The sequence below is a fragment of the Drosophila novamexicana genome, unplaced genomic scaffold, assembly GCF_003285875.2.
Source record: "Drosophila novamexicana strain 15010-1031.04,08,12 unplaced genomic scaffold, DnovRS2.1 tig00000387-arrow-pilon, whole genome shotgun sequence".
NCBI lineage: Eukaryota > Metazoa > Arthropoda > Insecta > Diptera > Drosophilidae > Drosophila > Drosophila novamexicana.
The window spans coordinates 110,430-124,807 of NW_020824800.1; the positions used below are offsets into that span (position 1 = coordinate 110,430).

General features: G+C 39.2%; 1 protein-coding gene across 5 annotated transcripts in view; it reads right to left on the reverse strand.

The window, feature by feature from the left end:
- The window catches only part of LOC115759737 (mitogen-activated protein kinase-binding protein 1), a 34,461-nt gene extending 22,998 nt beyond the window's left edge, over positions 1-11,463 (reverse strand). For 2 of the 5 annotated variants that reach the window (XM_030700763.1, XM_030700764.1), the window contains exon 1: positions 7,151-7,392. In XM_030700763.1, coding sequence (XP_030556623.1) covers positions 7,151-7,363 — 213 coding nt within the window. In that variant the 5' untranslated portion in view covers positions 7,364-7,392. Of the gene's footprint in view, positions 1-7,150; positions 7,400-10,657; positions 10,792-11,336 lie in introns of those variants that run through there. The other 3 variants (XM_030700765.1, XM_030700769.1, XM_030700767.1) reach the window with 3 other exon arrangements.
- Positions 11,464-14,378: the final 2,915 nt, after the last annotated feature.

The window sequence follows — 14,378 nt, forward strand, 5'->3', positions numbered from 1 at the left end:
GCGGTTGAGGGTGCACGCTTTCGGATACCCTGTAACGATTTGCCAGCGACAAGCGTACATTCGTGCTGACTTCAATGATATTAAGTACTCATTTTTAATGGCTACAGGGTATGACAAAATAAACTTGTTCTGCATCGCATGGTATTGTATATGAGAGCCAACAGTTTAAGCTTTAAATCTTTTTAGCAGACAAACAGGCAGACAGAGAGACGCTCGGGTCTGATATGTAGATCGACCCGGTTATTGATAGCGGGTTGGGTTATGCCTCCATTTAATCTATTCTTAGTTGTACAGGGTATGCATGCACGGAGTTGTAAAGGTGTCAAAAGCATTGATGAATAACTTTGTTGATAGTCCACAAATATGTGTCGATAACGTGAACTTGTATAATATTTAGTCGCGATATTTTGTATGTTGAATGTAAAAATTGTCAAGCGATCAGATTTTGTTATTCCTTCATGTGAAAAGCGTAAATCAACTTTAAGTATGTCATAAGCATAATATTTATGTGTTTGCATGTGTTAAATAGACACAAATTTCAAAATTAACATTTCAAAATGGAGGCTCCATAAACAACATAAGACAAAATTGTCTATCAACCTGCTCGTCGATCTCGGAAGATATAACATGTTCACCTGAAATGTCAACTATTACTTTAAGCCGAAGTGCGCAGACACCAATATTTTAAGCTTCAGTTGCTTTTTAACCAATTTTCCTTTTGAGACAATTGATAAATAGAAAGTTAAGGCAAATCGAGCCGTTAAATAACACAACGTTTTGGTCTTAGATAATTCCTCCCGCACAGGCGAAAGATTTGCGATAAACGACAATTCACTTTGCGGCAAATCAACGAAGAATTTATAATGTATTTAGTACGTATTTCGACTATTTAGGAAAATGTATATTGGGAATATCAAAATATCTAAAATATAGTCTAGGTCTACCCTGAAACCGTTCATCACTCTTTGCGGAAAAGGGGAATCACAAAGGGAGTTATCTCCTACTCCCACTAAGTATGCACACATTTTCTGCCTTTCGCATTTTCTGTGTCTCAGTTTTGATGCGGCCTTGATAACCTTCTGCATAGGCGGCACTCAGTATATATAGAGCTGCCATAGGAACAATCAGACGAAAGCTAACATGTGAGCACAATCTTATTAATATTTATACCAAAACGGATTCTTTCAATAGAGCCTTACGATATAGTTTCCTAATCGGGCACTCCCGACTAGGGCACTTTAATTTGTTTTGTTTTTTGCCCCAAAAGTTCGTTGACATTGTGACTAATGCTTGATTTTTGCTTTGCGACCAGCTGGCTATAACTTGATGCATGTGTGTATTCTGTGTGTTGTGTGTCTGTTGTCACACCGTCGTTTGTTGTTCTAACTGTTTTGCATTGTTTTATGACCAGCTCAGCTGTGTGTCGTGCCTGTGAGTACATGGGAATCAACGCCGTCAAAGCCAACAACAACAACAACAACAAAAGTATCCACAGCCACAACAAAAAACTGGCAACGTGGTGCAACAGTTTACCTTTAATGGGGTCTGGGGCGTTAAGGTTGGCGGGCTCCGGGGGTCACCCACAGCGGTTGTGTGTTAAAGGTAGCACGGTGTTGCTTTTACCGTTGCCTATTTAATGTCACTCGCATTTTGTTGATCGGCTACTGCTCACACACACACATGTGTGTTTGTGTGTGTGTGTGTAATAAAAAACGTGGCAAGTACGAGTGCTTGCAAGTTTACCTGCTCCACATAACATGTTTGTAATTTGTTTGGAGCTGCGATTACGAAAAAGTGTGCCTTGCCAGAATTCCCAAGAATTGGTATTCAAGCCGTTTCACTTGGCCTAATCGAATGTAACCCATTGACGATCAATGTTTACAAAGCATAGAAACAGCTCTTTGCGATTCATATATTATCATTTGATTAAACGTACTATTTAAATCAATATTCATATAGATTAAGTCCATTGAAATCTTATTTGCAATGCATCTTATAAGCAAATAATATTTGCACAGCGCAAAACAATTTTCAGCCCGATAAGAAACTTTATTACTCAAAATAATGTCTGTAATCCTTTCCAATAAATGTTACACTAATTAAGCACCTACTAACTATTTTAATCCCGTGAATGTGACTGCAAAAACATTACGCATTAGCCAAAACACGAATCGTGCTAATGGCACAACACTTCTTCTCTCACTTTTGAGCAACAATCCAGAAAATGAGTACTACAAGTAGCTAAAGCCAACGCAACATGGGTGACTGCGCTCGAGGCGGCAAAGTAAAAAAGGGAAAACAATTTTCTGGCGGCAAGCGGACAGCGTTTTCCACATCGATGCACAAAAATTAGCAACGAGATCAACCTAATAAAATTACAAACACACCGACAAACTTGCATACGAAGCTCTAATAAAAAAAAAGCAACCAGCCAAAATTCAAATCTCGCAGCGAGAAACCTTTGCCAACGAGGCAGACAAAACTTGTAGAGTAGCGCCTTGGGTCGAGCATGCCCGACTAGGAGATAGTCTGTACTTAGCTTCGAACTACAATACATTTGTATTTATTTCTACGAATACATACGGAGATACTTATACTCAATCTGCGCCTATTTCTCCATCAGCCTCATCCTATGCGAAATTCAACCTTACGTAACTCAGGTGTTTATTGTTCAATCTTAATGAAATACTCAGGCATTTTATATGACAACCAGTTGAATGCATATACTAAAGACCAAGACTATTCATCTAAAAAAAAAATTTATAGATTCGAGCTCTTTTATCTCGTTTATGCCTATTAAACCTTTGATACAATAACTATATTTATTGATATTATAAAAATGGGAAAAGTTATCGCAAAAATATCATCGCATTCTGCAAATGATAAACGCAAACATATATATATCTCTAGTTAGAATAGACGTGTGGGCGTGCGTGTGCGGCGTCGGAGAATCTTTCAGGCATACACTTGCGAAATATTGCAATATACCCAGTTGCAGTGGGTACATGGTATAATAATAGCACGACATGCAAAAGTTGAAAGTGGCAGACAACTTTCTCAAATGGTGCTGGACAAATGCGCTCGGCAACTGCAGCTTTTAGCTGCATTTGGACCGGGCAGATCCGGGTCGTTTTTTGCGTGGGTGCCCCACAAGCCAAGAGAACTCAGAGGGGGAGAGACAAAAAGAGATACAAGAGCCAGTGCAGTGGCAAGACATTAGCCAAATGGCTGTAGCTAGTCTGAACCAATGCCACTTTGGCTGCCATTTGTTTTTTTTGGTTAATCATACGTTAGCGGCACATAATTATATAAAGTCGTATGCAGTAGAGTACCCTTTGCGGCTTTACATAAATTAAATGAATGAAATAACAGCCTCTTTGCGGCGTACTGCTACGAGAGTGAGCCAAAACAAAGTTGCCCTCGTTGCATGCCCAAAAGCTGTTCGAATAAGCAGCCGCACGATTTTTGCTCAAGACTCTGTTTCAGCCCAGGTCTGCAGTCGGGTTTTTCACGCCAAAGCTGAGAAAAGGCCATCAAATTGTGCAACTATTCAAACATACATTTTGGCTATAAGCCAGAAATTGGATTGGCGTTAAAAAAATTAAAAATCGAACTGCAAGAACGTTGCAGTCGGACGCAACCGACTTGCCAATACCCTGTTGTAGGAGTTCCCGAGTAGTTCAATTGGCCAAGTTTCTCTCTCTCTCTCTCTCTCTCTCTCTGTAGATTCTATATAGATATTCAAAAAGTTATAATGAGCGGGCATTAAATGGGAAAGTGTGACAAGCGAGTGTGAGAGTGGAGAGCGCATTTCCTTTCCAAGACAAGGCAATAGACACTTTTGGCCTAGTCGCTGAAAAGTGAAACATTGGCGAGCAGAGCGGGAAACCAGTTCCATGTGCTGAACCACTGTGCTAGTCAGATCTGGAGATTAACGTTGCTTAGAGCCTACACTCGATTTCTCGCTCTTTATGGCAACAAATGATTGGTGGAAACCAATTCGACTGCAGCTCCCCTGTGTTATTATTAGCTGACTGAACATGACACAAGCTGCGTGATTAGCTCCTCCTAAATGTGCATTTACTAAAATAATACCATGATGCTTAGCCTTTAATCAAACAACTTCTCTTTAATTAATGCCAGTGCGGCATTCATCTAAGCTTAAGAAAATAAACACATCACCGAATACTCTTATACACAGTGTGTATAAAAGATGTCAGAAAGAGACGGACAATCAGACGGACAGAGAAGATCAATGTGAATAATATTAAAATTTATATATACCCTGTACTTTGATGTTGAGCCATGGAGTTAATATATTGTATCAGAGACTTTAAGTTTGAAATATATGTCGAAAACTAGCATCTTTTTTTCCGAAAACAATAGTTATGGAGCTTCAGATTGTTTTTTGTGAGGTTATCAGAACTAAGTACAAACAGCAAACTTGGTAGATAAGTTTTCGTATCTACCATTCTCGCTCATCATATGTTCTTTTTCCGATGCCTAAAAACTCACATTATATATATGCCATATTAGTTGATGAACTCATTTTTGAGCATTCTTCTTAGTTTCTTACAGGCTTCCATTAAAAATTGCCTTACAAGTAAAAACTTAGCGAATAAATGATTTTGTGAAAAGGTATCTAACAGGCAGAAGAACGTATCTCCGACCACATTTAGTATAAATACTCTTGATCAGGCTGACGTGATGAGTCAATGTTCCTCTGTCTATCCGTTTGTGTGAACGGGTCGATTTTCTAAAATACAACAGGTATTTTTTAATATTCGTATGTATTTTCGTATATACTGATCGCCATCGAACTTGAGAAGTATGTAATATCTGGGTAGATCTAAGCTTTGCATGTAGCCTATCGTATAAATATTGATTCTTCCACATGTGCAGGGTATCTCCTAGTCGAGCAGGCCCACTGTAGCAGTGTTAATTGTTTTGCCTGCTACTTTTGTCAATTTCTGATTATATTAATAGCAGAACAGTGGACTATTATCGCTTTTGGCACCGATTCGCCTGCCCCGTTGTGGATGTCGACACAAGCTTTCACTGGAACATCATCCATACAGGATGAATGTTGACTATTCGAATCGCAGTGGCCAGCTGTGAGCAGGCAGGCAGGCGGGGGGGAGGCTGCTCGGTGCTTGTTTTGAGCGCAACGAGAGTTTTCTTTTGCTCAGCAGCAGATTTGTCTTGCAGGCGGTTAGAAAGTCGCGCAACTAATGGCAAATATCATAAACGACATAAACGACAGTCGCTAGCAACTAGAAAGATGAACGGACGAATAGCACTTTCCCAAAGCGACAGCTTGGCAAAAAGTAGAACAAAACAAGTAAAGGAAATCTTAGACACATAGTTTTGCTCACGTTTGCCCAGCAAACGGGAGAGGCGTGGCAAGGTGGAACGGCGGCAGCATATACATTGCAATTTACTTTCGATGCATTTGCAACACGAAGATAACATCGAGTATGTCCAATCTGCATTTAGATGAGCCGCCTTTCTCACTCGCCGCCTCATATGGGCCAAAACAATTACGCTTTTCTTGCTTTGCCTCGCCAGCGCAGCGTGGGCGGTGGGCGTGACAGCTGAGCCAGGCAATTATGTCCAGCGTTCGTGTAGAAAATATGAGTGGGAAGAGGGGGGAGGGGGGGGACTATCTGCATATAGAAAATGCTGCAGCTATGCGCAGGAAAACCCCAATCGCCACATAAACGCAACTTTTCTTCTTAATGTTTTCTGCTCCAAAAAGCGCAAAGCGTCTGGAAAATGGCTTTTTTCCAACTGCAGCAGCAAAACGCAAAAAAAAAAAAAAACAGCAACAACACCAAACCGCAAGGTGGCAACAAAGTTGCTCGTAATGAAAATGAAAGGGAAAACAAACGCCTGCCACCTGCAGCCACAAATCTGCCAACTAATGAACTAACAATTGCATGCGAAGAAATTCCAACCATGCGCTGATGTCGTCATCAACTGGGCTCACCTTGAACTTTGTGCCTCCCGATTTGGGGCCCACCTTCCCTATATTGTTCTTGTTGTTCTTGATTAATTGTTGCGCAAAGTGCAACGATTACGCTTTGTACAAATTGGAAAATTGCTCTGCTTTAATTGCGGCGCTGGCATTTGAAAAAGTCAGTGAAAGCTGCATTAGCGAAAAAAGTAAGCTGGGATTATAACTGAATTCGCATTCAATGTCAGTTGGCGGCCCGTTCAAAGGTCAAACTCTGTGGGAACAGAGAACTTACAGGTGGCAGATGAAAAGGCCTGAAAAGCCAATATATTGAATGCAGATTTGCAGTAAAGGGATGCTTTGTCCTATAGGAAAAGTATGTTAAGCGAGTAAGAGTCGAACAGATACCCTGTAGCATGCAAATTTGCACTTAATGTAACCACAGTGAAACTTGGGACAATCAATCAATCAATCAGTCAATCAGAAACAAAATCGTTATATATTGAGATTAATATTATACTAATTATTATTCCCATATTACATTTTATTGTTGCCTTGTTATTTTCACTTGCCATAACTTTGCATTTTCTAGCATTAATTGTTTTAGAGATCGAACTGGAATATGTATAATATAGGAATTCGGTAATAGTTTATTCAATATGCCCCTTCTTCTAACCATATTCAGTATGAAATTAACTTAGAAATTGGGTCAATTTTCGTATATATCCGCATTTGTAATTAGAAAATGCAAATTAAAGCCGTAATTAACACAATCGCATTTGCAAAGTATTCAGTATTCAGCTCGCCTTAGATATTTGGGTGCCCAATTTAGGACCACAAAATACGCAGAGAAATGCGCAAATGTCATTGACTTTTGCTGGTTTTTGTTTAAAAAGAAAAACTTTAAAATTTGAGCATTTGTCATGCAATGACATAAGTAACAACTGGGAAAAGCTAACAAATCGAAACCCGTATTTATAGAGTATTTGTGATTTGCTCGGTTTCACCACCTCAGAAAAGAATTTTCACAGAGTTTTCTAATGGTAAGCCAAAAAGTTGAATACAACTGTTTTCTGCGTGTTTTTCACCTCAATCATCTAAAACACATAAATCACCACTATGGTATAACTTGTAGTCGCATATTCACCCACATGTACCGTAACTGTTAGAGGTGAGAATGGGGAATAAACTCACTTTTTCGCTGCGCTCATAGTTGGCCGGGAAGTGCGGGGAGGTGCCGGAGATGCCGAAAAATGATGGGGACGCCGAATGCGGCGTCAACGGTGACGGTGACTGCGACTGAAGCGTCAGCTGCGACTGCGACTGCGACATGCGCTGATGATGCAGCGAAGAGAGCGTTGGCGTCGACATCGACAGCGACGTTGGGGTCATGATTAAATGCCGCATGTGTACCTGTTGTTGTTGTTGCTGCTGCTGCTTCTATTGTTGTTGTTGTTGTTGTTGTTGTTGTTGATGTGTTGATTTGAACAATAAACAATTTTTTCACTCTTCTTTGTTGTTGTTTGATTTTGCACTTGGCGATTTACATTGTTTGCATTTCTTTTTTTTTTGTTTTTCTTTTTGCCGTTTGTTTGCTCTCTGCCTTTCATTTGATGTAAATGTCAATTGTCTTTGTGGGTCTAAACATTTTGTGAGGCACCTCTATTAAATTATGTGCACATTCATGCATATATCCATATATATATATACACTCATATATATATATATAAACAGCTGCTGCTGAGCTATACAATATTTTCGCCCGGCACGCGGCCAAATGGGTTACGTTCCAATTACTTCAAATAATAGGAATAAGTGTGATCGATGCGAGAGTGCCAGACTGGGCGATACCCTGTAACCAGGTCGAAGTGTGCATAAAGAACGCATAGATACAGAAGCAACACACATTATGAACAAGTGTTTCTTTTGAAGAACTGACAATTATTGTTAAAAGCAACTCTGGGATTATATATTTTCCGATATCTACCCCAAATTATAAATATTACATTTTTTTAACAAATCTCAGATGTGTATGTTTCTTTAAGTTTATAAAAAACACAGAAAAATGACTTAAGTTCGCTTGCTTTTCTTGTTTACTTGCAATTTTCAACAAGCTTAAGGCTTGCAATTCTCAACAAGTTTAAGTTTCGAAAAGGGAACCCGCTTTAGAAGGAATACAGACAACCTTATATTTTTAATGGGTTTATACCATCTTGTTATAATATATGAGAATTTAAACAGTTCAATAATTTTTCATATTTTCAATAAGTATTAGAACTTATTTAGTTACAGGGTATGCCATAGGCGAGCACTCGCTCACACTCTTGATTCGATTTGAGTTTTCTTATTTGGAGGAATTAGCATATTCTCTTTCAATTACTTTATTACCAAATTTCTTTCCCTAATTGTTCGCTTTCATTGTTATCTTTTTCAGCATTTACCATTTAACTGCATTTGTTGTTGTTGTTGTTGTTGTTGTTGTATTCTTAACGCGTTTGGCTCTGCTGTCTCGCTCGCACACCTTCAGGGCGAGAGTCGACACCTTTTCCGAATGCCGTTATCAGCGTAGAACCGCGACAATTGCTCGACTTGAGTTTTCTATTTTTATTTTGTGCTTTTTGTTTTGTTGTTTTGTTTTTCAGCCGTAATTCTGTCTGATTTTGCAAGGGAAATGAGATTCAATTAATTTTGCAGTGACATTTTTGGGGGGCGGTTTCGCCCTTGGATTCTACTCGTCTCTCGGCTTCACTATCTGGGCACTCTTATTTTTAGTAGCCTGTATCTTTTTGTGATAAACAGTCCAATAGTACAAGCAAATATTCAAGTGTCGTTCGATAAATAAAGTTGGCAGAGAGACACGCAAGTATCGAGACTAGGCAACAATATCGAGAGATTTCTCCAGTCTCTATTTCTGCTTTGCAGTTCAATTCTCCGAAGAATTCTAATTGCGTTTTTAAACACGAATATTTAGTTTAAGCTGTGGCCCCTTATGATCTAATCATTTCATTAATTTCAAAACAAGAACAACAACAAAATCTGCTGCAAAATAATTGACTCGAGCACATGCGACGGGCGTGGGGGTGGTGGTGGGGCTATGTTGTTGCGGACTCCGATTCGGATTCGGACTTGGATTCGGATTCGGGGTTGCTCGCTGCTAAACTGGGCGAGAGACTCTCGGACAGTTATTTGCGGACGCCGTTTGCGTCAGCGTTGGCAGCGACGGCGACCGAATTACACGCGCCGAATATGTCCGAAGGCCGCTTAAAAAACGCACAGTTGCTATTGTTGCTGTTGTTGTTGCGTAGATAAATAATTAAATAGACAACGGCAAAGGCGAACCGCAACAGCACATTTTGGGAATTCTGCAGCGCTTTTTCATAATTTTCCTTAGCACTGCGCCGCATGCACTTTTTGTTGCAACATGCTAAATTGCAACAACTAACGGAAAGCAAACGCACCATACACAATGCAACGGTTGAGGGGAAGGTGGCGTTGGCGGCGGCGGCGGCGACGCGACCAGAAACCGAGAAAACCGCGCACCAAGTGGAATACAAATTGTAACTGAAACAGCGCAGCGGCTGCCAAACGGCGCAAAGCAAATGGCGCAGCAGCAGTGGTCGGAGCGCAGAGCGAGAGCGAGAGAGAGGTGCGAGTAAAAGGCATTAACTAACAACAGGCGATAAAGTAAAACAGACACAACAACAAAAACAACAACAGTTAGCAGGCTGAGAGAGAGAGAGAGGCAACAAGAGCGAGCCAAGATCGTGACTCTCAAACTTCAAACAAACGTTAAACTTCCAACTGCTGCTGGAGGCTCCAGCGCACAGCTGATGTTCGGCTGTGGTGAAGTTGTGCCTTTGGTGAAAAGGTCACTTGGAGAAGCTTTTGTTTTTGTTTCTCGCATTCGACTCGGAGAGAAAGTCTCGAGGCGCTCTTGCTTCTGATTTTGAGCATTATTATTAAATAATATTTCGCAGATTTGTAATTGAAGAGCTTCAGCGAGTGGGCGGGGGTGTCTGCGTCTGCCTGCGTGCATTGAACTTGACATAAAACCCAACTAATTGTTGCTATTGTTGTTACGAGCTGTTGTTGTTATTTGTTTCTGCTGTTAATTGCGTGAAATTTAAAGCCCGTTAATTGTGGGTTACTTTGTGTGTGGCGCGCTGCTTGAGAGTCGCAGCGAGGCGGTTTCGTTGGGCGTGTGGTGGAGGTAAGATTTACGTGACCAGCGCTTGCATGTTAATGAACTTTTCTGATTGGGGCATGGTGAATGTGGGAGGACGTCTGCGACTCCAATTAGCTTATGAAACTGGGTCGCATTCTTTGCATCCACATCCAATTAATCAAATCGAAAATTAATAATACCCAAGAAACTATAAAAAATGCATTTGGGAGCGGGTGTCTCCAATATGCGAGCGTATAACTTTCATTTTTGTTGTTGTTTAAATTATGCATGTGGGCTGCATTCGGGAACTCGTTCAGTGAGAGACTGTGGAAACTGGATCGCGCGCTGCAGGCGGCCATAAATAGATCGTGATCGAGTTCAATGAAACGCGACGAAGTGAGGAAAAATCAAATCTAGTGACAATGTGGAAAAACTGTCAAAGCGAACGGCGAAAAACTCAACACGCTGCCAAAGTGGAAGCTGACCGACTTTATGGACAAAGATTATCCACCAACCCATTTACTCCAGGTACTCACCCTGTCCATCAGCTGTTCGTCATTCCGCTTGCGGCGAGCAGGCGCACGGATAATGCGGCCGGCATCTGGGGCGTCCATGGCGATCCTGTGCTGTTTACAACGCGGTCTTCCGATTTAATGAGAGGCAAAGAATGCTGGAATATAACAAAAATATAACACACATGTAATAAAAAACAAACTCTCTAAGAAATTAAATATTGTTCTTATACGGTTTAAGTATTGTAAAGTCTGGCTAAGTCTTCAAGCAAATAAAATGCATATGTAAACAAACATTGTTTATACAATACAGAAACACGCACACACACATGTACGTATATAGACTTATTAGCAAAGGTTAGCTGAGACACGCATCCCAGCTGAAACTCTTATACGCGCTCACTAGTTGTGTATAAGCTGTGTGGTGGCTGCCGCCGCTAAACATTTTGTTCGTTTTGCATTTTGGTTGCAAACTTGGCTAAAATACGATCCACACGCAACGTAGCAGACTTTTTAATGTAAATACTCTATGGTACGAAGAGTATTACTCTTTTCTAAGCGTCTAGATAAGCCCTAAAAACCTTTGGTTAATAGTTAAGTTGTTTTTTGAAACAAGTTTGTTTTACACAAGTTTCTTCTTCTTCGTATAAACTGTTACTTGAAATCTAAAGGCTCTGATTATAAGAATATAAGCTTTACTCACTTTTATTGAAAATCTTAAGGCTCCACATTTCGGTAAATTCGCAAATTTGACAGTTAAAACTCAGTTCGAGTTGTTTTTTTCAATTCTTTTGGCAATTTACAGTTGATTGGAAGCAATTATTGCAGGAAATGTTAAATATAACTGCAAAATATAAAACAATTTACGATTTAGTTAATGAAAATTCCTGAGTTTATATAAAATAGATTAATGTTTAAGACTTGTCGAATAAAATTACAAAATTTGTTTTTAATTTATCGTAAGGAAAACATTTCAAATAAAATTAAGTACGAATGCACTAGTCGGGAGTATCCGACTAGGAGATACTCTACGCTTGCTGTGCTCTTTTCTCATCGCCCTTAACTCTGAGAAATGCTTTCTTGAACAAATTCGGTGCTTATTGTCCGATCTCTATGAAATTTGCAGCACACCATTTTATATTGTGTGGAACGGGACAAGGTATCTAGCAAGTATAATATACTCTAACTTCGGTGGCTCTACTCTAATATTCTTATTAGATATATGAGATTCATCTCTTATAATTTCATCAATTCAGAAGGACAGACAAAGCTGATCAAAGAGATATTCACTATATAAACTCGGGTATATCGCCTTTCGCCTGTTACACACTGCATATATGTTTCCCGTTAAGTTTTATCAAGAAGTTTAAGTTCTGCTCACGACTAATTTGACCAAAATAATGCGTTCTTTCCTGTCACATTGATTGAAAAGCTTATTGAATTGATTAGCATGCAGACTGTTGACTTTATTCAAAGTCGGATCAGGAACAATGCGATGACATCACGCAGCAGATCCAATTTTGGCGACAATCTGTTGACGTCTACGGGTTTGTACGTATAGCAAAATTGACGCAAAGTAAAGGATTCATGAAATACGCTCATAATAGCTTCCATATGCAAGCACGTTTCTCTGATAAAAGCCCCAACTATGAAAGCTCGTAACTAATGTAAGCTGCAGCTGGGAGCTGTAAATGGCCAGATAATCGCGATTATCCGACTTGACGATACCCTGCACCCCAATTCGAGCTGCCTCAAAGATAAAAGACTAAACACAAACCAAAATAGTATGTAATATCTGTATATCTCTAAGGATTGCTTCGATTTCGATTACAGGAAGATCAACTTGGCCATCGATCTATTGATCTGCATATATATATATATATATGTATGCTGTTACATACATTTGCACAATACCAACACACCCTTTCTTTATCCGATGGTAAAGAATAAAGGGAAGCAACGGAAAAAAAACAACATCAGTTGTCATTGGCAACAACAATACGATGTGTGATTAATTACGGGCACAAAGCGAGCAAACGAAGAATGAATAAAGGGAATTGGCTCAACAAAGTGATGGACTAATCGATACCCTGTTTAACCATATATAATAGATAGATAGTATAAAAACTATATATATAATTTAAATAAAAAATTATATAAAAAAAAAAAAAACAAGTATTAATAAAGCAAAACGAGTATATGAGTTTTGTCTAATATATTATATATTAATATATTATTTAATTCTGCCTAATAAATAATATGTATTAATTATATTAAAGTTCTCATCCTTATTATATTTATAAATAATTATAATAAATAGTATATATTATGCATATCAAATTGTTAAATTGAAATTCAACAAAGTTTTTAAATTTCTCATCTTGTTGGACCTTTAAATATTGCACAAATTGAATTCTCGTCTCATCTAGTGAAAGAGAGGAACCTTTAATTCAAGTTGTCGTCTGAGCTCCACTCGATTTGCTGGACAATTTTATATTTCTGGACTGAATAGTTATTGAGACAAAGTTAAGAGTGTATAAAAGGTGAGGCTTGAAACTGAGGAAAAGCTGCTGGAAACTCTGAACTGTGAGCTGACGCGCAACGAACAACAAACAACAACAAACATTTTCTTTTGGCTTTTGTTGGGCGAATGCTGAATTTTCTTTGCATAACTCGAAAGATGCAGACGTCAAAACGTTGCAAAACTGAATTGCTGATGAGCTGATATTTCAGCTCTCAAGTTGGGAAAGTGTTTTGGCAACACCCAAAGATAACACCCAAGAGTTGAAGTTTTGTTAAAGGAGGAATCAAAGTTCGATCTGAAGAACAGCTCGAAAAGTCTCTCAGTTGGGGTCAAGCAGAGACTGCAGAACAGGGTATTCAATGATTAAGCATACCCATATCGATATATATATATATATATATAAAAGTTCGAAAACACTTTTAATTTGTTATCAATTCACGTTAATGTTATCAAAGAGAACCGATTAATCAAAATCAGCGACAAATAATAACAATTGGACATTTGCACATTTAAATAAATGTTGAGCTATCCGAAAGAAATTACACCAGCTGATTTACATATAAAAGCTAGCTTTTCACACGGAACACATGTCCGGGCGTAGCTTGAGCTTGTTCTGCTGCAGAGCTCGTCTTGTATTGGGCAGAGTTCAAGCGGTTTTTTTTTACATCTTAACTGCGACCTACTAAAAAAAAAAGAACAGCAAAAACGACACGTCTACTACAAAAGACCGCAGATATGGCCCGACCAGACAACAAAGCCCGGGCCCGGCAATTCAGGTCAATTGACTCACACAATGAGAAACTTGTTCTCAAAGCGCGCTGACAATAATAACCGCAAGACACAAGAGCCGCAGAGATGGGCCCGGGCCAAAAACATAATTATGCACGGATAACACATACTATAGCTGCAGATATATATATATATATATATAATGAGCTGTTTGCCAATAAATATTGCACAAGCCAGGCCTAATTGTTTTCAGTGTCAGACTCTCGCAAAAGTTGCCGTTTCAAAATTCTCGTTAATATAATCAATAATCGATTAGCTACAGAATAATCAATTACTTGGACAACTTGCAGCAACAGTATGCCAGAATATGTGCGACATTTTTTATTGGAATTCGCGATATCAGTTCCCACACGAAAACCCGTTCTCGGCGGGGAGTCCGAAATAACTGTGCCATATGTGCCAGCTTTTCCTGGCACAAGAAAAAATAATCAA